This window comes from Balaenoptera physalus, assembly GCF_965194825.1.
Source record: "Balaenoptera physalus genome assembly, chromosome: 4".
NCBI classification, from domain to species: domain Eukaryota; kingdom Metazoa; phylum Chordata; class Mammalia; order Artiodactyla; family Balaenopteridae; genus Balaenoptera; species Balaenoptera physalus.
In genome coordinates, this window is record NC_138891.1 from 87156929 (window position 1) to 87183812 (window position 26884).

At 42.1% G+C, this 26884-nt stretch overlaps 1 protein-coding gene across 1 annotated transcript in view; it reads left to right on the forward strand.

The window, feature by feature from the left end:
- CCDC80 (coiled-coil domain containing 80) overlaps positions 1–26884 on the forward strand; it is a 32940-nt gene that overhangs the window by 1132 nt on the left and 4924 nt on the right. Inside the window, exons 2-5 of the mRNA XM_082460164.1 lie at positions 114–2014; positions 9928–10084; positions 19980–20116; positions 21695–21843. Of these exons, the coding sequence (XP_082316290.1) occupies positions 125–2014; positions 9928–10084; positions 19980–20116; positions 21695–21843 (2333 nt within the window). The 5' untranslated portion in view covers positions 114–124. The remainder of the gene's footprint in view (positions 1–113; positions 2015–9927; positions 10085–19979; positions 20117–21694; positions 21844–26884) is intronic.

Consider the following 26884-nt stretch of genomic DNA (forward strand, 5'->3'; position numbering starts at 1 on the left):
AAGATAGAGAAAGAGATAATGTCCAGCTCTGTTTGCAATTAAATGATTTTCTTTCTTTCTTTTTTTACTCTGCCCTCCACTTTCCGTCTTTTGACCCTGCTGCCTTCCCAAAGTGGATTGCACAATGACATGGAGAATGGGACCCGGTTTTACCATGCTACTGGCACTGTGGCTGGTGTGCGGATCAGAACCCCACGCGCATGCCATGAATAGAGGGAGCCACGGAGGGCAGAAAGCGCCTCCGGTTTCCCCCGTCAACAGAAGGCCAGCTCGGTTACTGAGGCACACGGGGAGGTCTCAGGGAATTGAGAGAACCACTCCGGAAGAAGCAAACCGCCAGCCTCTCCAAAGAAGGAGGAGCGTACCGGTGTTGAGAGTGGCTCATGCCACGGCACCGTCAGCCTCCCTGGGTATCCACGGCGCCCCAGTGAGAACTGAGCGGAGACTGGCAGCCCGGAGCTCTCCCCGTGAGATGGTCCGAGACGAGGGGTCTTCAGCTCGGTCAAGAATGTTGCGCTTCCCGTCTGGCTCCAGCTCTCCCAACATCCTTGCCAGCTTTGCAGGGAAGAATAGGGTGTGGGTCATCTCGGCCCCCCACGCCTCGGAAGGCTACTACCGGCTCATGATGAGCTTGCTGAAGGACGACGTGTATTGTGAGCTGGCGGAAAGGCACATCCAGCAGATCGTGCTTTTCCACCAGGCAGGCGAGGAAGGAGGCAAGGTGCGGAGGATCACCGCTGAGGGCCGGGTCCTGGAGCAGCCCCTGGACCCCAGCCTCATCCCAAAGCTCATGAGCTTCTTGAAGCTGGAGAAGGGCAAGTTTGGCATGGTGCTGTTGAAGAAGACGCTGCAGGTGGAGGAGCGCTACCCTTATCCGGTCAGGCTGGAGGCCATGTATGAGATCATCGACCAGGGCCCCATCCGCAGGATAGAGAAGATCAGGCAGAAGGGTTTTGTGCAAAAATGTAAGGCCTCCGGGGTAGAGGGCCAGGTGGTGGAGGAGGGGAACGATGGTGGAGAGGCAGGAAGGCCAGGCCTGAGCAGTGAGAAGAGGAAAGGCGAGCAGAGGAGAGCACAGGTGCTGCCAACCAGAGAGAGTCGGCTGAAGGTGATGAGAAAACCGGCCACGGCTGCGGGGGCCCCTCCTCCACCGCCCACAACCCCACGGGCCACCACCCTGCCTCCTGCTGCAGCCACAGCAGTGACTCGGGCCACCTCTCGGGTGGTGACGGTAACTGCAAGACCTACAACCCCCATGGGCTTTCCGATCACCCAGAGGCCCTGGACCCCCCGGGTGCACCCTTCCTCGGAGCCTCACAGGGCCTCCGCAACAGCCGAGGTGGCCACTGCCAGGGTGTCCGTGGCCTCCAAGAACCTCTACCCTCCACCCAGGAAGGAGCAGCCCAGGGAGAGGCCGCAGACCGCCCGGAGGCCCAGCAAGGCCACCAGCTTCGAGCGCTTCACGGTTGCCCCTCCCACCACCGTCTCCGAGCCCCGCACCAGGGCTGGCGCCGGCCGTTTCCAGGACAACCGCACGGACAGGTGGGAGCACGGCCCCCGGGACCCAAATGTGGGGCCGGGTCCTCACAAGCCAGCGAAGGGGAAACCTCCCCAAAAGAAAGCCCGGGACAAAATCCTTAGCAATGAGTACGAGGGTAAGTATGACCTCAGCCGGCCGACCGCCTCTCAGCTGGAGGAGGAGCTGCAGGTGGGGAATGTTGCCCCCAAAAAAGCGAAGGAGTCTAAAAAGCACGAAAAGCTTGAGAAACCCGAGAAGGAGAAGAAAAAGAGGGTGAAGAGTGAGAAAGCAGACAAGTTACTCAAGAGTGAAAAGCAAGTGAAGAAGGACAAGGCTGAGAAAAAGAGCAGGCAGGAGAAAGAGAAGAACAAGAAGAAGAAGGCGGGGAGAACGGAGCAGGACGGGCACCTGAAACCCGCAAAACACTTCACTCAGAGTCCCAGGAAGTCGGTGACGGACCTGCTGGGGCCCTTGGAAGGCAAACGAAGGCTCCTTGTAAGTAATCTTCTCCTTGGCATTGTTCTGGGGGCCGAGGCAGTGTTAGGGCTTGGTGTGTTAGTTTTCTAAAATCACATTGTTGGATGGCAGCCTGTGGCTGAACAGGTGCTATGTCAGGAAGATCATGAGGTTTGTCAAGGAAAGCCAGCCAGGCCAGTGGTTCCTTTTGGTTAATATATTCTATGAACCTCTATCCACACAGACCCACAGCCCTAAGTACAGAATCAGTGACTGGGAGATCTTAGCCATGAGCCCAGGGAAGCACCTGTACTCAGCTTCTTCCAAACCCATCAGACCCATCCCCACTTTACTGCTCTCTTCCTCAGGACAGTGGAAAGATACACAGGAGGGTACCGCTCCCTTTTGCCAAGTGCGAAGAATAAAAGACTACCTAAAGTGGAATGCACTGGCTGTGGTCACAATTTAGGAAAAGCGTTTCTCTCTGCATGAGCTTAAAAACTAGAAGCATGTGTATGGGTAAATGGCAGGTGTCCTCCTTTCCCCCCTAATTAGGTATATATCAGCAATTGGAAGACTTAAAGGAGAAAGTAGGGCAGCCTGGGTGGGGAGTGGGTATGACGGGAGTGGGGAAGGGTCCTTGTTGGTCTGCCCTCACGAATATACTTTTAAAACCAGCTGGCTAAAATCTTCTCCCCTAAAGGCTGCCTCCCCCAGTGCTTTGCCACCGTCCAAAGAATGATACCAGAACCTAGTCAGACCCAAGAGGGCTTTGGACAGGAATAAGCACCATCTTAAACGTACAGACAATTCTCATCAGTGTAGAGAATGGCTCCTCTTCTCTCAATGTCTCCTTGCCCCTATTTTAGTGCCCTTCCAAGATTTTGCCCCTAGCTTCTTAATGCTACATTTTACTCCAGGCTGTCTAGGAGGAAAAGGGCATAATGCAGTTAATTCAGAGAAAAAGATCAGCAAGTTGATGTTGGGTAACCTGAGTCAGGAATAATTCTCTCAGCTAGCTGGGTGGAAGGGAGCTGTCCCATGCCATTGAGGACAGCATCTATCCTGCTGAAGACACAAGGTGACTCCATGCCCTGCATTCCTGCCACCGAAAGAGATGGCATCTTTTAGAGGGTCTTTTAGTTTTTCCAACTAAATTTGGATTAATGGTCTGAGCAAAGTGACTCTGGTGTCCATGTATCTTTAGTGGTTTCAAAAAGTTAAATGTGCATTTGAAATGTTATTCAGAGCAGAGTCCCCTGTGATATTTATCATGGGTGGGGCATATCCCCAGATTCTCTTAGCTATTTCATCCATAGTGTGTGTATCTATGCATTAGAACAAAGCCTAAGTTTTGGCTGATTCTACAGGTTCTTGTGTGTGTGTGTGATGTGTGTGTGTGTGATGTGTGTGTCTTTTAATATATTTTTTGTATGTTGTTACCTCGTTTTTCACCAGAGCCTTAAAGTAACTATATAAACTTAGGTTAGCAGAGGATAGGCTGACTGTTAGAGTAGTTTAACAGCTGCTTGGTTATTCCCAGAGTACACGGGTTTCCAGTCAGAACCAGAAGAATCACTGATTTCAGAGTAGAATTCTACCTAGTACAGAAACTCCGGGGGCAAAGTGTTCTCTTTGGGGTATGGGAAAGCATGAGTAGTGTGCTTTATTGCTCTCTTCCTGGGTGCCTGGGACTTTGTCCAGCCTACTAAAGCATATCACCCAACCCTGGCCATTTGGCCAGCAGGGCAGACATAGTGTTCCTCATGGTCAGGTTTTAACCAGGGGGGAAATAATCATGGGTAAAATGTCAGGATTGTAATTGTGCACCCATCTGGCAAATACTTCCACCGCCCCTAGCTTGTGAGTCAGAAGAAAGGGGGGTTTTCATACCATATCCCTGATATTAGTCATGCCTTTCATTTCTCTCTCTTTCTCTCCACTCCCTTAGTCAGGGATTTGAAAGCCCAGCTGGGTCTTTTCTGCTTTTAACAGTATCCCTGATCATAAATTTCTAACAAATGAAACTCAAACGACAGGTTCTGCTGATGTCATGTGAGGCAAAACAGAAACCAGCTGGGATTGCTCATGGCAGGGTTGCTCTTTGGGGTTGGACGGAGAACCGGGATTGTTATTAGAAAGAAAATACCAACAGGAGGCATTTCAGTCTCGCATTTCAGTCCCACGTGTGCTCAGCTGATGATCATATCGGAACTGTGTTCCCTGAAGAGTAAGGATGTCTAAAATAAGAATGGATTAGACAAGACTTGATGAAATAATCACAACATAAAGTCAAAAGATGGAGAGAAAAGTGTCTTTTTCACCAGACAGAGAGGAGACCAGGGTCTCTGGGTGAAAGGTTTTGCTGGTGCCATTTAACTTTTTTCCATTCATTTTTCCCGTCAAGCATGGCTGATGTTATTCAGGAAGTTTCAGTGATTCAATTAATATTCATTAAGGCTCAGCAGCCTCCAAGCTGTTAAAGTACAGCTGACAACATAGCCCTCCAACTGGCCTCAGCCTAACCCGTGTGCTCAAACTGAAATGAGGTTTGCATTCCAAGAAATTATGCTGGCCTTTTAGCTCACCTTTCCAGATTCTCAGTAACTTGGTGCCCAACTACAGTTAACCTACTGCTTTGCATTTATTTATAGCATTCTTTAGATGTGAAAACATCACATAACTGCTACTTAACTACTTAGAGAAACACTGGCAGAGATGGTATAGGTTATGGTCAGGTGAACAGCATCCTAATGGTCTTCCAAAGGAGCTGCAGGTAGAGCCAGGTGTCCTATTCTTAGGCCAGAGGTCAAGCTTCCAAACCCTCTGCCTCTCAGCCTGTCAACTGAAAGGGGCACATCCTGCAAGGTGCTTTGCTGAGACTGTGGATTAATTTTCACAACAGTCCCATGAGGAAGGACTAATCAACTCCATTTACAGAGGAGGCAACAGAAACTTAGACAAGTTGAGAAGTTTCCCAAGGTGTATAGCTAATACGTGACAAAGGCAGAATTAGAACTGGGGTCTGTTTGATTTTTAAAACTGAGGGTCAAACCACTTCCCTGTTCTGCCTTCCCATGGGTGTGAGCTTATCATGGGCATATGCCATAAAGAGAAGGGGAAACTGAGAAATGAACCTGTTCGTTAGTAATACGGATGTTTTAAAATTCATTTTCAACCTTGAATTATCCATATAAAGGGTGAGGTACACCAGTTGTCAACATTTTGTGTTGAGCACCAATGTAGAGTTTCTGTCTTTAATACCCAGCTAGTTCTTTGCACCTCAACTCACCGGCTTTCCACACAGTCAGTGGAGAACAATAGATTGAATTCCAGTTAATCTAACCCCTCAGACTGGTTGGTGTTGGTTTGGGGATGACAACAGTGAGAATATAGATGCATTGTTTATCACTAAAACACTGGACTCTGGAGTGTAGCTGAAAAGCCATCATGTTGTGCCCTGAGATCTACCTACTGGTCAATGAGCAAGAGGGCTCATCACGCCACAGTACATAGATTCAAGTTCAAGTTTAAGCATTCTTTGGAGACTGAATCTCCCGTAATTCAAGTACGTTAATACTTTTAACCTTACCTCAGAAATTTGGATATTGGGACAACAATCTACTTACTTGGTTTAATTTTAGAAAAGGATATAAAGCTCCGGTTTACTAAGACAGACTACCAGCTGGGATGCTCTTTCTCAGAATCCTGTCCTAGTATTTTGAGCTTAACACAGTATTTGGAATAAGTTGAGACTTAAAATATCTTCCCCCTGACATCTTCACATTCCTGTTTGTGCCCTTTACTTATGCAACCTGGCTCCATTATACTCTGAGGCTGCTTGTGCCAACACACCAGTGGGAACAGAAACATAAAAAAGAACAACACAATTCTAAATTCACTTTACATGCCCTGATTTATCACCACCAAACTGGAAAGAGGCCAAGTGCTAGACAATAAGGTTTACTGAGAAGTGCTAGAATGCTCTTTTTAGGAAGCGGGGACTGGATACCATTTTAAACACTGTTCGAAGTACTGCCACACTAGAAAATGAATGGGACGTAGATGTCAACACACAGGGAAAGAGTCGCTGAAATACGTTTAGATGATCAGCCTCTTTTACTTTCTGTGCTGCAAACTCGAGGAGCAGATTGAACGTAAGGGAGAGTGTCTTTACCAACGGTTCATGGGCTGCATCTAGACTTTCATAACCAGGGAACCACTCCTCTGGCTGGAATGATCTGTGTAGCCTGAGGAACGTGGGCCAGAATTGTGCTTCTACTGTCTGCACGGCAGTGGTGGGGCTGTGGCTTCAAGTGCCTTGAAGAACGGATCCTCTGGTTGGGGAGATATGACATAAACATAAAACAAAGTGGTAAAAGGAAAGACATAAATTTCAGATGAGCCGTGCAGACAATAACATCAGTAATTAAAAGGAGAAAGCATTGTGGGCTAGAAGACACTTTAAGGAGGATGCTGCATTTGAAGAATGACTCAGATTCTGATAAGGTGGAAGGGTGGGGAGGACTTTCTGGGTGAGAAGGGTGACATGGGTGAAGGCAGAGGAAGGAATGTGAGTGAATTATTCAGAGGCAACATACATCTATGATGCTCTGGTGCACGCAGCCTGTGTATATATTATATATAATATATATACTAATATAATATATATACTAATATATATGCTTGATTCTCACTGCTTTATGAGTTCGTAGGGAAGTTGTTCCATAGTAAAGATGAGAAAACTAAGGTTCAGAATGTTAAGTGGCCTTGTTGAGGTTGCAGAGTAGCCAGGGGTTGAACTAGGGCTAAAATTCAGGCCTTCCAATTTTGACGCAATCACCCTTCCTCTGTGCCACTCTGCACAGATTCCTCTCATTTCACAATTTAGGCCGGTCTGGCTGCAGCGTGAAGAGGTCACGTAAGGGAGGAATAGGAGGAAAGTTAGCTAGAGAAAGCCCGAGGCCAGGTTGTGGAGGGCTGGAAGCTAGGAAATGAGTCATGCTAAATGAATGTCACCTCACGGGTGGGTTAAGGCTTCCTTGGGCAAAGGACCTGAGGTGAAAGTAAACATCAGAGCCCTTTATTTATTTAAGTACAGTTCCCACTGGGTATCCAGGGCCTAAGGCTACTGTATTCAGAGATACATGGGAGAAGCTGCCAGGCAGGGGAGAATGAGGTTCTATTTGATTACATATTCTCTGAAATTCTCAATTATGCACAAGGGGGAGAAAAAGACCAAAGGGGGCTTTGAGGGCTCTTAAAATCCTGTCATATCATGGTCTGTCCATGTACTGTAAGGGTCCATGAATGGAATGGAGTCTATGTATGGATTTGAAGTTACAGAGGCAGGTAATTATCAGTCATCTGGCATATATTCTAAATATGGGCCTATCCTTCTTTTAGAACAGGGAGTGCAGAATCATTACCAGTAAATCTTACCTTCGTTTTTTTACTCTTTTGTGTTCTCACTTAAACATTCATTTTATTTATTTTAAAATAGTGTATCTGTGAACAAAAAAAAGCCAGAAAGAAAAACCTAAAACACACCAACTAAAAACAAAACTCCTGGATATGGGCTACCATGAAAACCTAAAGAATTATTTTCAAATGTCATGTAGCTAATTAAAAAACTAACAAAGTGAAAATACCATCACTATATCTTTTTATAGCCACCTTAAATCTTTTTTAAGGCTAAGTAGGAATCAATGAATAAATAAGGGGAAATTTTATTATTTTCCTCTTGGGAAATTATTTTTCTAAAACAAGCATTTCCTACTCGCCCTGTCCATCTGAAGAGGTATATAAACACAAAATCAAAAATGGATGAAATCATGTCTATTTAAGATAAATAACAATCTGAGAAAAACGAAACAAAACAAAACTTCATTCCGGAAAAACTTTGTTAATGTTCCACTCGAAAGCTATTGAACTCATTTTGATTTCCATGAGGGATAGTATTTTCTCAAGCACAGAGAATTCTTAGAAGGGAAAGCCTGCAGGCAGCAATAAACACGTCTCTGATAGAGCAAAGTAAACAGCAGGATGAGCTGGGACCAGATTTATTACCATTTTGATAAAGTATTCGATAAAGAGGTTAACAACATGGTGACTTTCCCTCTGCAATATGCCGAGCTAATAGCCACAGACTTCAGAAATATTTTATAAGGTTACATGGGTAAGTAGAAAAGTGGTTGACAAATTTGAATTGGTCAAATGAAAGAAACCGTATAGGGACTTCCCTGGTGGCGTGGTGTTTAAGAATCCGCCTGCCAATGCAGGGGACACGGGTTCAAGCCCTGGTGCAGGAGGATCCCACGTGCCGTGGAGCAACTAAGCCCGTGTGCCACAACTACTGAGCCTGTACTCTGGAGCCCGTGAGCCATGGCTGCTGAGCTTGTGTGCCACAACTGCTGAGGCCACGCTCCTAGAGCCCGTGCTCCACAACAGGAGAAGCCACCGCAATGAGAAGCCCACGCACCGCAATAAAGACCCAACACAGACCAAAAAAAAAAAAAAAAAGAAAGAAAGAAACCGTATAGATGGTGGTCCAGTGGTTAGGACGCCACGCTTTCGCTGCCAGTTCAGTCCTGGCCTCTGAGCTAATGGGTGAGTAGACAGTGTTTACTGCAGACATCAGCCTAGTGAGCTGCTGGGGTTAGAGAGGTCAACAAAGACCTGGTCATCATCGGCATAAAACTTCACGTCCTTCGACTTCCAGGGTGAACAGCACATGCCCACACACTCATGGATTGTGGTACACAGTTCTGGTTTCTGCTCAGGAAGAACCTGGTAAAATTGGAGAAAGCTCGGGGAAAGGCAGCAAAAATCATCACCAGAGTCAAAAGGCTTTTATTTCGGGCTCGATTACAACACTGAGGCATTCTTAGGGAGAGGGTTCAAGAGGAGCCCTAAAAAATAAGAGTATCCTCATTTTATCCAGAATAATGAAATACATGTTTTCCCAGAGAGCTGGTGACTAAAGCATCTCTTTCTATTGCTCTATCTTCTCTTTCCCCAGAAAAAGTCAGAGGTTCAAAGTGAGTGTGAGAGACACAGGGGCTAGGTGAAAAATACCAGTTTTGAATTGGAGAGAAGGCTGAACTGAAAGAGTAAAACCCATCCTGTTCGAGGACTCCAACATCACACATCCCCCGCGAGCTCTATGCAGGCCCAGTGTGACAATGACTGTATTCCGTGACAATACTGGGCCAAAAGGCTGTCCTAAAAATTCTCTGCAAGGTTGCCTGATAAAAATTCTAAGCCGTCGAATGTTCCATAGTGCCCAAGGCCTGTCTATGAAACTCAACCGTGTGAGACATGAAATAATAGTGGTAACCACTGAATTCATGAATGTCTGAGGGGCCAATTAAGATAATGAAGATCAAAATAAAGGAAGAAATGGGAATTCCCTGGTGGTCCAGTGGTTAGGACTCTGTGCTTCCACTGCAGTGGGCACAGGTTCAATCCCTGGTTGGCGAACTAAGATCCCACATGCCGTGCGTGGTGCAGCAAAAAAAAAAAAAAAAAAGAGAGAGAGAGAGAGAGAATAGAGTCATTTAAAAAATAAAAAATAAAACAAGAGAGATAGCATTTATTGAACAGTTGTTGCATGCCAAGTATCATGTAATGCTTACATCAGCCTTGCGAAAGAAGCATTCCTGTGCAGAGTTCACAAATGAGAAAACCAAGACACATGGAAACTGATAATGAAGGCAAACAATAGTGGAAATGAATAGAAAACTCTAAGCTGTCTGGAGTCATTAAAAAAAGGCCTTTCCAAATGGTCTCTTTTGGCCTTAATTATACTATCTATTCAACAAAACAATCTAGTTTCTTAGTTTAGGTGTCAGTCACTACCAACCCTCTATTCCAGATCATCCCTTTGGCTTTTGCCTCTGTGTGAAACTATCACCGTGAGTTAATATTGTCTTGCTTTCACCCTCCTCCAGCTGATCACCGCTCCCAAGGCCGAGAACAATATGTATGTGCAGCAGCGAGATGAGTATCTGGAAAGTTTCTGCAAGATGGCCACCAGGAAAGTGTCCGTGATCACCATCTTTGGCCCTGTCAACAACAGCACCATGAAAATCGACCACTTCCAGCTAGGTTCTCTGAAACACTTTATTATATTCTTGCTATTCTCTCAGCTAAGGTGGGGCACACCTTATGGGAGAGGTCGGTGGGGAATCAAAAGGAAAATTCAGGTTTCAAGAGGGCTCTTTTCTAGTGGTAACAAAGGTCAGTCTGCCTAATTACTGATATGTAGCCATCCTGAATGGTTCTGGTTTAAGTTTTGGGCACTTTAAAATGAAAAATATGCAAGCACTCTATGGTTCGAAAGTCAGGAAGATGGAGGAAAATGGGAGAAGTAATACAGTGTGTTGGGGGCAGCCAGAGAGGTATCCTGACACTTTCTTCTGGATCCTGAGTCTTCTTGCCTGTGAGCAGCACCATCTGATATTCCTGCAGCCTTTATGCTGCAGGCGACTCCCTCATAGATGGGGCTCCTGCAGACCCTTGGGGGTCCTTGACTCTGGCCAGGCTTGGGGGGAATGAGCCGGGGCTGAGAGAAGCTGTGAAGCTAAATGAAAAATCACTGGAAATACAGACTGAATGGCGCCCACGTCCTTTTGGAAAGCAGAGGGATTTGGCTGAATGTGGAGTTTTCACAATTTTTCATATTAATGATGCGTGTGAGGCGTACAGCTCAGCGTTGGGCAGCTGGGTCTAACTCACTGCGTTCTCATGGGAACATGGCAAGACTTACTGTGAGTAGTTATGCCTCATGGTCAGAAGCCCCACCTCTAACCCACCCAGTTTCTTTTATAACTATTACATCTCTAGAGCTTTATTTTTTTAAAACAAACGTTTTTTCTTACATGATTTCTCTACTTTTGTTTATTGTTGTTTCAATTATAATGAAAATCCTTCTTGTACCATTTGCGTATCCTGCATATTTTTCATAAAATATATTTCATCTGAAAGCATATAAAACATACTTTTTCCATTAGTTAACTTTTTTTTTTCTGGCCGCACCACGGCATGTGGGATCTTAGTTCCCTGACGGGATCGTACCCGCGCCCCCTGCAGTGGAAGTGCGGAGTCTTAACCACTGGACCACCAGGGAAGTCCCTCCATTAGTTAACATTTAACTTCATTACATGTAACGTTACCTCACATATTTTTCTGTCATGTGATCTTGGTATCATTGAATACATATCAGTTGTAATTATGTCGTGATAATGTCAACTTGATTTTAATATAGTCTAGCTTTCTAAATCATATTTTTTATTGTGGTAAAAACACTCAGCATGAGATCTATCCTCTTAACTAATTTTTAAGTGCACAATAGAGTATTGTTTAGTATAGGTACAGTGTTGGCCAGCAGGTCTCCCAAATTTATTTGGGTTTGAAGTTTCAGTTATGCATTCTCTATTTTTATTAGCTCACTTTTCCCTGAGATAGTTCTAAAGGAAAATAAATAGCATCCTTTCCAATGTCCTCTCATAAATCATTGTGGGTCAGTGATAGGTTTGTGGACATTTATCTCTGTGCTGTATGTATGTCTGGGAGGGAGAACAAAAAGAGTGAGAGAGAGAGAGAGAGAGAGAGTGTGTCCTTACCAACAATAACAATAATCATACAAACAAAAGACACAAAAGAAGTTCTAGAGTTAAATAAAGAGGTTCAAATCCACGGTCACAATGTATTTGTTGTGTGACTTTGGGCAAGTTACTTCCTAAGTCTCAGCTTAGAACATAGTTATATACATTTCACAGGTGATGGTGAGGATTTAATAAGAAATTATATGTAATTACCTGTCACATAATAAGTACTACTATTGTGGTCATTACCACCGTTTGATCTGGCAGGCATCTGGAGATCAATGAGCTGTCACAGGGACTAGAGCACGTATAATTGAAAAATACTTGTAAATTGCTTTCTGCTAATTACACAGGGTTGACAGGGAACCCTCACAACTGCTTCTCAGGGTCAGGCTGCATTACTACTCTTGGTGACAAAACGGAAGCCCAAGAGGGACTTCCCTAATGGTCCTGTGGCTAAGACTCCTCGCTCCCAATGCAGGGGGCCTGGGTTCGATCCCTGGTCAGGGAACTAGATCTCGCATGCATGCCGCAACTAAAGATTCTGTATGCCGCAACTAATGCTCCCACATGCCACAACAAAGATCCCGCGTGCCGCAACTAAGGCCCGGCACAGCCAAAATAAATAAATATATATTAAAAGAAAAGATTTTTTAAATGGTGTATTAAAAAAAAAAAAACTACAAAGCCACATAGTCAGTGGTTAACTGGGAGTCAACCATTGGCTTCCTGGATTTTCAAATAGTAGCATGAGTCAGTGAGCTTGGTTATAATCCAGATGTCTAGAGAGGAAGTAGGTATTCAATCCAGTACAGAAACATGCTGGCTGGTGATGAAAGCCTTCCTCCACCAGGTGTTCCCTGTGTCAAATATGCTACCCACCAACTTACACAAAGAATTGTCATTCCTTATTTCAGAGAAGTTTGGAAAAATCATTATATCTTCCACCTCAACCTCTACATGGTCCTAACTGTTACAAGCATCTGGTGCTGCCTTGGCAAAATTTTAACATTAATCCTGCTGTCTTTTAGACATCTGGGTTGAATATGAACTGTAGAGGACTGAGATTTTCTTTTCTGCCTTATTGGAAACCAGGTATTAAGATTTGGGTGTTTGCCACTTACTGAATGGCAGCTTGGACATGATTTGGGGGCCTTTTATTTTGTTCCTCATCTAATTCCTGGAAGGCCTTTCTCTCCTTATGTCATGTCCCAGGTTACCCTTATGGGAAAGGCTGTGGTACTTTCAGCCAAGACTGGGAGTCAGCCATGGGAAAACAGGAGTTGGCATGCGCCATGGTCTCAGTGAACCAATCTCCAGCCTTGACCGATTTTCAGCTGGAAATCTATCAGATGGCCTTACTTTCCTCAAAATAAATCAAGCACTCCCTACTCTTCCAGTCTTTTACTGGTCCTTAAAAGCAGAGGCCCACATCCAACTACAGTGTGGGCTGTACTCATCAGCTGGCCTGTCTTGCTAAATGTATTTGAGTTATAGATGATGGACCTACAAACACCAGGAAACTTATTTAAGGTTTCAGTCATTATTCGTTCTCGAGCAAATTCCAATGCAGAATAAGCCCAACTGGTTTTGCCAGCCCAGAGTATATTATATATGAGGGTTTAGAATGACCTAATACAAAAAGAAAATAAAAATTAAAAAAAAAACCCCAAACAGAAGATGAAAAATAGAATGAACTAACACATAAAGGCATTCTTAATTATTAGAGATATTTAAAATATCAATCTAAGATAGGAATATTGGTGTCTATGTTAAGAGAATGAATTATAGACAAAGTTTGTCAGGTGGGAAGGAGTTGCTGGCTAAAGGCATTTTATTGCAGAATGAAAAGAGAAGTGGGAGGAAAACACAGCAGGCATGTATATATATATATTTATGTGCTTAGCAAAATGTAGAGATGAAAAATATTTTGACACTGGTATTGATCACCAAATTTTAAGAGTTAGAACACAGGGCATTTTTATGGGGCAAAGGCAGTTTTTTGATAGTTTCTTTTGAAAGAAGAAAAAAAGGGAGGTGGAAGAGTTGATGGAAGTGTAATGTGCCAACAAGGAGAGACAGTGTTGATTCCTTATTCATGTGAGTCGAGAATTCCTAGGTGAATCTCTAACACAACTTTCCTAAGTGAGACTGATAGAATACATTTCAGCCTAAAATACTCTATCTTTGATCCTGTTGAAGAGAATTGCTCTTTATGGACAGCCTCACAACCATCAGGATCCATAACAATGCAGAAATGCTGCTTTCCCACAGGAGCACCTGAAAAATTGACCCTTTGCCCCAATTCCTCCTTTCTTCAGTGGTGACTATGCCTGGCAGCTGCCTTCTCTAGACCCTGCCACCCTGTGCCGGGAGACAAGGCTGGGTGAGTGATCAGATTTCCAGACACTGCCTGTGGTCTCCCTCTCTGTTTATTCAGTCTTTGATTATCAATCACTCCGTGCCCTAGAGGCTGGAGAGGCTACCCCCTAACTTGTCCAGTCATCCCATTCAACATCAAGTGTATCAGTGTCAAGATCAACCCCTGCAAGCAAGGGGTGAAAAACACCTTGATAAGTCAAGTGTATAAAACAAGTGCTTGAAGAATGTGGTGGAGGAATAAGCTCTTCCAATTGCAGTCATCACAGTACTGTATGTATCACAGAATTTTGAAAAGGAGGTGGATTTAAAGGAGGGGCCTTGAAACTGAGTAGATTTTTTTGGTAGATGATGACTCTGTCATAGGTACTTTTTGTTTTTATTCTTTTTTTTTAAATAAGTGATACATTTTTTGGATTCCAAAGTCAAAGCTACATAAAAAGGCATACACAGACAAGTCTTACACCTGTTCCTGACCCTTTACCTTATTACTCTCTGCCCCAATAGGAATATTTATGATTCCTTGTTTATCCATTTAATGCTTGTTTGTGCAAACACAAATAAATATAAATACCTATATTCCTCTTCTCTCTCTCTCTCTTTTTTTTTTTCTAACAGGAAACTGTTTTATTACCTTGGCTAGGAAAGACCCTTTTTTTTTTTAAATTGAAGTATAGTTGATTTACAAAGTTGTGTTAGTTCCAGGTATACAACAAAGTGAATATATATATGTATATATATATTCTTTTTCAGATTCTTTTCCATTATATGTTATTACAAGATATTGAATATAGTTCCCTGTGCTACACAGTAGTTTCTTTCTGTTTTCCCCTTCTTTTTTATACAAACTATAGTATACTATATGGACTGCTTTGCGTTTTGCTTCTTTCATTTAAATATATTTCCTGGAGATCTTTTCTTATGAGTATATAGAGATCTTCCTCATTCTTTATTATTAAGCCATTGTGAGATTCTACCACAGTTTCTTTAACCATTCCCCTTGATGGACATTCGGATTGCTTTCAGTATATTGTTTTTATAAACAATTTCAGAATTAACCTGTACCCATGTCACTCTATGTATGTGGGTATATCTTTACAATAGATTCGAGAAGTAAGATTGTTGGGCCAAACAGAAAGTGTATCTAGTTTTGGTAGATATCACCAAATTTTTTCCATACAAGTTGTATCATATTGCAGTCCCACCAGAAATGTGTAAGAATGTCTATCTCCCCAAACCTCTTCAATAGACTGTGCGATCAAACTTGTGAATGTTTTTAGGGAATGCGGTGTGTGAAAAATGGTATCTTAGTGTGATATAGTGTTAGGTTGCATTTCTCTTTTTATGAGTATGATTGAAGATATTTTCATATGTTTCAGGAACATTTATGCTTTGTTTTTAGTGTCCTTTGCTTATTTTTCTATTGTGTTGTTGGCCTTTTTAATCTCAGTTTATAGGCATTCTTTATAAAACAGAATGAAAATTCAGACTCCCTGGTCCTCTCCCCACTCCAAGATGCTGACCCAGTTTGGGGATGGGGTCCAGGAATCTGTTTTTAAAATGTTGCTCAAGTGATTCTGATTTGCAGCTAGGTTTGGTCTAGAGCAGAAGGTTGGGTGTAGGATAGAAGGGAAGAGAGGGCTAGAAATTTAGATTGACACCCGATTTTAGAGGATTTCAAATACCAGGACAAAGAATTCAAACTTTATTTGGTAAACCATGTGAAGTCACTAAAGATTTCTAAATATATTTTTCAAGTACATTTTAAATAACTTTTAAGGTTTAGTAGTCAGTCTGTAGGACAGAAAAGCACCTGGCAGGACACATTCTTCATAGACAAGACAAACTGGCAAATTGGTCTTTCTAGACAATTGAGACAATTGATTAAGGCAGAGGAATAGTGCCCCCCGGGGAGCATGAACCAGATAGATCTGGATTCAAGGACTGTAATTTTAACATGCACTCCAGGTTCATGATGAAGGCAGACAGTGACTCATACTTTGAAAAACTGCAAGAGGAAATTGGGAACTTCTGAAGCAATGGGAGAGCTGAAGTGGTCCCAGGACACTGGAGGAATGGCCTTCAGGGCCTAAGGGCCTTCCTTAGGGATGAGAAGGAGGAAGAGGAGAAACCATGGATGTCACAGAGACGCAGCAGTCACAGAGGGAGGCTTCAGACACAATGCCTGGCACACAGTTGGTGTTTAATAAGCTGTAATTGGAGCTGAATTTTTCTGCAGTGTCATTGCTGTCTATAGTCAGACATGGAAGAACAAATACATGAAGAAACTTACTACTACATGAAGACCACTGACTTTTGGAGTTGGAGTTCTTAAAGGGTGGGAAACTAGGCAGGTGTTTGTCTTCTAGAGCCAGTCCTCATCAGCACACAGCAGAGTTCATCCTCTCTCCTGTTCCTCCTCAAAAATCTTAGGTCCAGGGGCAGTTTGTGTGGAATGACCAAATCCTACCAAATGGGCTTGGATCTGTGCATCATTTTAGGTGGATCAGGACCATATGGGCAATTTATAGGATGTGTTCTAAAGAATGTTTGCTTTAAGCCCTGCCACCCTTGAGGAGGACTAGAGATCTTTGGCAGAACTTGGATAAATTTAATAAGAAGCTGCCAAATCTATGTTGCTTTTCCAGACTGAAGAGAACCTCTTGTTCACCCAGCCCTGATTTAGACAGAATGCAGAGCGTAACAGAGACCTGTGTCAGGAGTAGGCAGCTGGAGACGGGAACTGGCCTCACGCTTACCCTCCTCAGAATTCAGCCAGAGGTAGACTCTGTCTTGCTCTAGAGTTGTCCCCATCCTAGTTGGATCCAGTGTTCGTCAGGCCTTTCATTGTTTTTCTTTGGCAGATTCTCTCAGCACAAACATTGCTTAGGGATGTAGATCTTTCTGTAGGCTGGGAGTGCAAAATGTTTTATTTATCATTTTTAGTTTGATCAAATCATTTCAGAAAATATTCTAGTTGAAGGGAGAATCCAGACCATGAAGTTCGTTTTCTTTTTCTTTTTCCTCCATATCTTAGTAGAAAAAAATTTGGTTTAAATCTTGGTCTTGGGTCATCTCTATCCTTGAGTGTGATGCATTTTGTGAAAGTAGAGAGAGGACTGGATGGGAGTGAGGTCATGTTACCTGAGTCCTGACCTGCAGTCTGTTATTAACTAGCAATGTGAACTTGAGCAGATTGCTCCCTTCATGGTGTCTGTGATAGGTTGGTTCTCTGGGAAACAGACTCTGAGATTTGCATGCAAGAGGTTAATGTGGAGTATTCTCAGGAATAATGCCTATGAGGGGTGAGGGATACAAAGTGACAGAGAGAGAATTTGAATGCAATTGGCCCTTCAGCGTTGTTCACTTTGAGGCAAGGGGGCAGCTGTTATATCTACTCCCTCCCCCCCTGCAGCAACCACTGAATGTGGGCTGTCTCTTTGTAAGGGTGTGATCTGGGGAAAGGCAGCACTTTGCTAAGGAGAGCAGTTTTCAGAGAGGGATTCAGCTGCTAACATTCACAGCAGCTTTAGTCCTGAAGGTAGGATCTGGCCAGCACTACAGAGTGTCCACTGCAGTCCTTGGTTTCATCTTCAGTAATGTGACTGTGTTGGGCCAGATAATGTCTGTAGCAGTTATCTATTGCCACAATAAGGCTATGTAATAAAGACCCACACACTTCAGTGTCATACGGCATTAAACATTCATTGAGTCACAAGCTTGAAAGGTTTAGCTGATTTAGGCTTGGCTTGGCTAGGCTTGCGCATGTGTTTGCAGTCAGCTGCCTATTGGTTAGGTGGTTCTGCTGATCTTGGCTGGGCTTGCACACATGTTAGGGGTCAACTGGCTGTCAGTTGATCTGGGATAGCCCTGGCTGGGGTGAGACCAGAGTAACTTGGCTTGACTTATCCTCTACAAGGCTAGTATGGACGTAGTCTCATGGTAATGGCAGAAGCAGCAGGAATCCCAAATGTGCAGGCCCATTTCTAACCTCCATTTGTGTCACTTATGTGAACACTGGCTAACCCTGACCGAAGCAAGTTATATAGATGAGCTCAGAATCAAGAGGTAGGACAGTTCAACCCATCCACCATGACAGGGAGCTACAGCTACTGGGCAAAGTGTAAGCATAGGGAAGGGTGGAGAATTGGGACCATTTTTGAAATCCACTACAGTCTCCAATTTCCTTTCAACTTAGCCATTCAATGGTTTTTGTGACTTTATCTGTTAGGTAGATGTAAATGTTCTAATTTTGATTCTACTTAGGAACTTGAACTCTGTCCAAGTTACTTATCTCTGAATTCAGCATCCAGCACAGAATCCGCTTAGGACACTGGCAGCAAATATTTTGTTCAATGAACAAAAGCAAAAATGAATGTATGTTATGGATTAAAAATAGCAATTCCTAGGTTCAAGATAAAATTTGGTTTGTAAAGTCTTAGAATCAGAACATTAGTTGTTGAGGACATTTACAAATCAGTTTTTTAATGATTTCCTTCATTATTATTATTATTGTTGTTATTATTAATCACAAAGTAAAATATGCTCCTTGTTAAAATTTAAATAATATAGACTTACATGGAGTAAACAGTGGAATTTTCTACCTCACCTCTTCCCACTCCCCAGAGGCAACCATTTTTATCAGCTGTATGTCCTTTTGGACTTTTTACTATGCATATTCCCATATGGATGTATTATGTTTTCTTTTGCTTTATTTCCTTTTAAGAATAACATCATACTATGCATTTTATTCTGCAAGTTGCTGTTTTTATTCAGTGAGCTATACTAAACAAAAACCAACACCATGAACCTAACAATTCTTTTAAATTAATTTATATTTTATTAATGATAGCATTCTCTCCCCTCTCATTATGATCTGCTTGGGAAAATGAAGCTTTTTGTTTATGTACTTTCAAAAATCCTAATCAAATAAACCAAAGTAATACTTAAATTGTAATTGTCCCCTTTATATCAATAAAAGAGTAATAGTCTGTGGTACTCAGCTGTATAACCTCTGTATCTGCAAAATTGTGTTTTTTTTCTACTGTAGTACTATTCATTGGATAGCAGTATTGATAATAACTGATAAATTCCCTTCTGTAATAGATCTGTTATCACATATTTGCTAACTTTAACTTTTGCACATTTTTTTAAAATACAGGGGATTATTTTGCAGATAAAAATTTTAATAGGGTTGAGGGAAACACTGTGACCTGTATGGGAGAGAAGAAGTAAATAAAGCTGTCCTATCCTTTCCAAAATGCTTTCCAGACACAGTAATTTGCCATGTTCATACTTCCCATTAACCCAGTAGCACCTTTAGGAACCATTCTGAATTATAATAATTTGTTTTCAGGGCTTGATATTTGAAAAAATACCTAACATTAAAAACTTCCATAAATTCAGTAACATTTTACTTAAAATTGTATTCACTTACAAAATTTACATTATGAATAGCTTGACTTTTTTTGGAGCCAAATGACCAGATTTGAACATAGGCTTTTTATTTTTCTCTATTGCAATGACATAGTTCACTGAGTCCCAAAGTGATTCCCTAAGTGGGAGGAACAGACACTGATTTTAGACTTAAACAAATAACTAAAACTAAAATAAAATTTAAAATGAAATAAAACTTAACCAAAGAATCTGGGGCTGTTTCCCTGGTGAGTTAGGGTGATGACTCATCCCCAGAGTGAGTTGGCAATCTTCTTCCAGGGATGACTCAGCAGCTTCACTCTCACGTTGCTCCTTCTGATTCATTATGACCACGGTGGGCAGAGATGGCGGTTTGATCATCTTTGGAAGAGTGATTTTCAAAATGAGTTTATTCACTTGTTTCTATATTTATTTGTTCACTTTGGAAACGCTTGTTCAAACAAAATGTTAGTCAGATGTGTGCAACTAATGAAAACTGTTCTAATTAACTTGGGGTGAAGTCTCAGGGCCTCCACCCTTTGGTTTCCCACTGATTTCTGTTTTGTCACATCCATATTTATTCACATTTCATTTACCTTAAGATAATGAGAAACCTATGCGTGTTGTGGATGATGAGGACTTGGTAGACCAGCATCTTATCAGCGAGCTGAGGAAGGAGTATGGAATGACCTACAATGACTTCTTCATGGTGCTCACCGATGTGGACATGAGAGTCAAGGTACGGGTTCCTGTTTTGGATGACGCAGTGACATTCCTTAAGATAGCAACTCAATTTTTTGTCAATGAGTCTATTAGACATATGACTAAGCACAAGTTATTTCATAAATGGGAAGGTTTTGAAATGGTCCAAATAGTTCCCATTGTCCTGTAGAATTTGTGTCTAGAAATGTGGTCTATGGAAAATGTTGGATTGGATGACCACCTATGGCCCAGCTACTTGACTCAGACTAAATTCTTCTGTAACATCAAAGTCATGCATTCACCAGACAATTGTTGAATAGCTATAATGTTTATCACCAGCCAGGCCCTGGTGATAAAAAGTAAAGAGTATTTAGCTTCTGTTTTCAGAAAACCCAGATTTAACATAGACCTACTTTGAAAGGACCTGGAAGTTTACCTCCTGATCCAACATGGGCAAGACAGTAGGGTTTTACACCTACTTTCTTCCTATGATAAGGACAGAGATTCTGAACCCTGAAAAACTGTGCCATGTAGTCATAATAATATTAACAATAACTAACTTTATTGAGTGCTTTCATTATGTCAAGCACTCACCTCAGATGTTTACAATCTTTGTCTCAAACCTCTAATTTAAATAGCAAGTATTATCATTGTTTCACAGAGGACAAATAGAGACCCAGAGTAGTTAAGTAACATGCCCAAGTTCACCCAGTTAGTGTTGGACTTCATACCCACGCAGGTTGACTCCAGAGCCCATGCTTACATGAAAATCCTTTAAAAAAAAGCTGCCTGGGCTATTAGAATAGCTGATTCAACCTACAGTATTTTTCTGGATCTGGAGAGAGATCCCTTCAATAATTCATTCTGCATTTGTGTTGTGCCACCTCTAATGTGAGAGGTTGGACTAGATGATCCCCAAGGTCTTGGCCAGCTTTCACATTCCATGATTTACTAAATTCCCATTGAGGGCACTTATGCTGATCAGCCAGCCCTCAAATCCACCTCAGGTTGCTGTTCTAAGTCCAGACAGCTTTGATGCAGGAAACTGAATTTCATTATCCCCAAAAAAGTTAGATTCCAACTTTTTTTCTGAGCAAACATGACCTAATTTTAAGTAATGCTCGCTCAATAAAATAGTCTCTGGGAATCACAAAGAGTTTATGTAGATTTCTGATGACCACAGAGCAGGCCTCCTTCTGGTGGAAAATTACCCTTATTGCTCAGGTCAGATACTCTAACATGTTATTCCGTTTGTTTTCTTGTGTTTAGTACAGTGTTTCTGACCTTCTCTCCAGTTGTATAGTGAAGAGGAACCAGCTTAGTCCCAGAGGTAGGGAAGTGAGCCTAGAACATGTGTGATGAGGAAGGCATGGACCCTTCCCAATAAAAAGAGTGAAGTTAAGACCTTCATGGAAGGTAAAGGCTTTTGTTTTGTGGATTCAAAACCTCAAAAAATCAGCAGAGGTACTACTGCAGGAGAGAATTTATAAATCAAAGAGCCCACCAGGCTCTGATTTCCCTGGAGCCACCCTGAATTCTCTCAAGCTCTCTGTCCTCTGGACATAGGGAAGAAACACCTTTATACATTATATGCTTTTTATTTTTCCTTCAACAGCAATATTATGAGGTGCCTATAGCAATGAAGTCTGTGTTCGATGTGATTGATACCTTCCAGTCCCGAATCAAAGACATGGAAAGGCAGAAGAAGGAGGGCATTGTTTGCAAGGAAGACAAGAAACAGTCACTGGAGAACTTCCTATCCAGGTACATCACCTTTGGAGACCCTGAGGAGGCAGACGGGAGAGTGTTCTGAGTGAGCTAATGAAAACCCCAGAGAAACACAGAGCAGACATGTGTGTGCAGAGTGACCTTCCCTGTGAGACGTCTGTCCCCTTCACGGCACTCTAGCCACCAGGCTTAGTCTTGTCCTTTTGGAAGTTGCTCTGGTTGCAAGGCTGGCTGGGGTCAGCTCCAAGCTTGAGTGTTAATCTGGTGGCTTTGGATAGGTCTTTTCTTTTTTTTCTGCCTTTTTTTTTTTTTTTGGCACAGATACAGAATTCTGCACTTCTGTGAGTGTTAGTTTATTCAGTCAGTCAATTTGGAGAGCTTTGTATACTGTACTTTTATTTTACATATTTATTGGGCCCTTTCTAGTTCCAAACAGGATTTGGAACACTGCTTGATTTTCTGCTTCTTTCCAACTCTGCAGAGAACAAAAGCTCCACCAAGACCTCAAAAGGAGAAATCCTCTTGACCCAGCTCCCTGATTCCTTGGGGAGTATGGTTTATTGAAAACCATTATAGGGAAACTCTAGTACATACACAAAAAAGAGTGTAAAAAAAATCACTCTACTTCTTCCCTTCTCCATCCCTTCCCTCATGTTGGATGAAAATTCTACAAATCCTTGGGACCTTAAGAGGTGCAAGGATGCAGAAATTTCACCTAAGCATCAAGAATTCTGTGATTAGGAAATGGATAATCTGAATTCCTCTAGATTCAGGAAGCTTGGGTCTTTTAAGAGATAACAACATGATGTGTAAAGAGCATAGGACTTGCCATTCATCCAAGTTTTCAGTTTACAATTTTCTAGGTATGTTGCCCCTATGCTTCCAATTAACCCTATCTTAAAAATCTCTCACCCATGAAAATAACGACAGCAAGTAGCCCTACTTCCACTCCAGGGTTGCTGTAATCACCTTTTGTGCCAAGCACTTCTTCTTCCCTCCTGAGTTTAATCTTCACAACAATCCCATGATCTAAATACTGTTAACTACTGTCTTGCTGCAGACAAGACAACTTAGGCTAATGGAGATTAAATAACTTTCATCACTGAGCTAGTGTCAGTTCTAGAACTCAGTGGCCCCAGGATAATCTGGTTCCCAAAGTCCACGCTCTTATCTAACACTCGTTTTGAAAATATAATGTGAATTATTTTTAGTGTGAACCCAGAGGCCCAGAGTTTGAAGTGAAGAAAAATACTCCTAAAACCACAGGATTTCAGAGCTGAAAGGAACCCAAGATTCTGCCTTCATCCAAATTTTCAGTACAGTGCAAATGCCTGGAGTGGAGATGAAAGGTGCATGCCTCCCTAAGGACATAAGGCTCATTCAGTCTTCAGGCCACTCTCCTGGCTGAGAAAGGGCTCTAAGGCTCTACTGGGCCGATGGCTTCTTGTCCAATCCTGGGGGCTCTGAAATATCAACTTTTAGTTCAAGGTCATCCTTCTAGATGGCAGTGATTTAGAAGATTGAGGATAAGAGCTTGCTGTTGTCCTTGAGGTATTTTCTTCCCCTCCCCTTCCCTTCTTTTTATTTCTTTTACCTTTCTCTCCTTTTTTAGGCAGAAAAGATTCTTTAGAAGTTTACTTTTGATTTTAACCAATAGTGTTAAATATATCCAAGTTATAAATTCAAGACCTTAGTTTTCTCTTAAACTTTTAAGTTAAGTTTTGAAATCTTATCATTTTATTTATAACCTGGCAAATTTTAACTATCACTCTTAAGGGGCTTTGAATAATGTTTAATCTCACTTACGAACTCAGTAATTAAACAATGTCATTATGCCAAACAGCCATTTTACATTTAATAGATTTCTTTCAATTCCTTGAAATAAAACCTTTCTGAGTACTTAAATGAGCCATAAGTTTGATAAGTTAATCTTGTAAATACAGTGAATCTAAAGTTTTCTCAGATGTTCCAATAACTGTATACGCTTAGTAAGATTTCAACCTAAAACTGTACATCTAAACCAAATACTCAATTACACATTCTAGTTTGGAGTTTCAAGGCTGTCATTTTAAGCCAAATTCTCTTCAGTTTCACAAGAACATAAATTATATAAAGAAAATCAGAAATGTATATTATTACTACGATTTTGATTCTTTGCAAACTTCCTTTTCTTAATTCTAAATCTTCTAGGACTGAAAGAGGCACATCCACTGAACCAACCCATTAAACTCACACAGCCTGATCTCCAGAGCAGTAACCATCCAGTTCATTGATATTATTTATAACCAAGGATTTAGTCCAGCCATGAGACCTGCAACTACAGACATTCTGAGGGATTATTCTCACCATTTCCAGGCAGAGGGTCTTTTTATAATCACAGTGTCATGGGTTTCAAAACTTGAAAGGCAAAACTGACATTATCTCACTTTTGTTCACTCACAAAGCTTGCAATGCTCATTCAAGTTGATCACTGATTTGAATTTGTATTTTTTTGATTCTTAAGACATTACACATATTTTGCATCTAAAGTCTTTTGAACTGGATAGGGCCCTACATAATGTAAATGTATTTTCCTTCTAATGTTAGAGCCTTGTGAGCTCTTATATTCACTACTATTTCAGGAACATACATCTTTTATGGATATTCAGAATGGCATAGGATTATAAGTTAGATGTCCTATGGCTATCTATGACCTGTGGTCATGGAATCATCGTGCTGACAATTACCACTGATCTTAAAAATTAAAGTAGAATAGTGTATTACTTAAAGGCATGAGTAAGACAGCCCTGAAGTTGATTCCTGGTTTCTCCACTTATTAGCTGTGTGACCTTGGGCCAATTGCTTAATCTCTTTGGGCTTTAGTTTTTTCATTTGCAAAATGGGCATAATAAATTTATCTATTCTTAAGATTGTTGTGAAAGGTAAATTTGATACTAAAGGTAATGAGCTAGAACCTAGCACAAAACAAGTAATCAATAAATGGTGGTTATTAGTAGTATTAGGGCCATTTATTCAGGTCCTAGTTAGAGAACTTTGTCATCAAAGGAGAGCTAAGAGGAGATTTAATAAACACCTTCAGAATTGAAACCCAGGCAAAGAGAACTGAAAAAATAATTTTTTTTCTACCTAACCGCTCTATAAATAAAGGAATATCCAAATGGGAATTTTCCTTCATATTTGCTGAATTGTTGGTGGGTCCATACAGCCTGGTTTCAGCTGACCAGACTCTGAAGCCAATCTAGTTTTTAGTGACACTCATATGGTTCAGGCTATAATTACCTTTCTCTGAGACAGAAGCCCTAAAGAGTGGGCAAATGCACACTAATTTGGCAATGCCAGTTAAAAGAAGCAAACACATGTATAGCTTGTAGACTTTCTATTTACTGACAAAGTAAAGTGACAGAAAAACAATTTGTCCAAAATAAGGATCTGGGCCACATTCACATCTCTTGTTACTTCCCACAGAAGTCAGTTCCATTAACATTTGTCCTTCAGTGCTGGGAGCTGGGGCCTTGTATCTTAATGTAAAGGTCTGTGGGATAAAGAATGATCACTTAGGGGAAATGACCTTCTCTTGATTCTGTCTGGGACAGGGAGTCTCAGATCCCATCCTTCTCCAGTCTGACAGCATGCAGTGGTGCACACAGGTAAACAAGCTAAAATAGACCTCACCCAAAATAGCTCCCTCCAGGATACCCTGAAGCTCTGTGTGAGGCCAGGAAGGCTGGCCTGCTTTCGGTGCTGGCTGGGGTGCCGGTGCTGGTCTGGCATGCCTCCTAAGGAAGCAGGGAAGATACAGGAGACCCTTTCCGTGATCCGAGAACCGTCACTGTTCCGTTTCCCAGGAAACCTCAGACAGTCTCAGACTCTCCTCTCCCCTCCTTTATGCAAATACATTCATCTTCCTATCCTCAGTGGAGATTTTAGTTTTTCTTTCCCTTTGAAGAAAAACAAGCAGAGGAAGCTAATGTAATGTCACAGCAAGCAATTCTTGGCGAGCCTTGCTACAGGCGCCCATTCAGAGGTTGTATTTCATCAGACTATCATTTTCTCTCATTCATCCAAACCACTATTCCCCTAAGAGGCCATTTTCTTTGGGACTGAAAACTCTCCTGTTCACTGTGAGGCTTGAAGGGGCACAGGGAGAGAAGCCATGAATAAAATCAACTGGCTTCCGGCTCCATGAGTGCATTGACACCCCGCAGTCACCAGCGCTGAGGGTAGAAAGCAAAAAACCCTTCTCCAGTGAAGGTGGAATTTGAGACAGATGCATGCAGCGCCCCTTGGATGCACACCCTCTCTCCTTCCTATCCTCTTAGGGACCCTGACACGCCAGCCAAGCATCAGCACCTCTGAGGGGGTAGACTAGGGAAAGCCCTGCACCAGGAGTCAGAGAAATCTGTATTTTGGTACCACCTCTTAGATTTACTAGTCAGGCAAGTTACCTCACTTCTCTAAGCCTCGTTTTGTTATCTGTAAAATGGGGAAAACAAGTTATGCCCTCACTGAACTCTAGTGAGGATCACATATTGTGTAGGTGAAAGTGAGCTATAAAATGATACACAAACATAAGGATTAAATCGGTTGTTGTATGACATCATGATAGACAATGTCCAAGATCTGTTAATGGGGAAATGGACCTTATCCATCTGTAGGACAAAGTTCTAAACCTAGAAGCCTGCAGATTAAGACATGATCTATATCCATGCCATCACATGCATAACTTACATCGATGGGTTTTAGAGTTTAATTCTTATAACACCTCTTTGAGGTGGATTCTAGAGCTAAGGAAAAACTATGACTTAGATGAACAGAGTGACATGCTCAGGGAACCCAAAAAGTGGCAGTGACAAAATGTGGACCAAGCTTCCTGGCTGTAAGACAAAAGCTCTTTCCACTGCCCTGCCGTGTTGGAGCTGTAAGAGCAGAAACAGGTTTATCATATAATCCAAAATCCTACGGCTCTAGGTTTAGCCCCATTCTACTTCATAGGGGTACTCTGTAAGTGGTGGTTCTTACTATGATGATAGGGTACATTTTAGAAGTAGCATTTGCCCCTGGAAGAGCCACTGGCTAC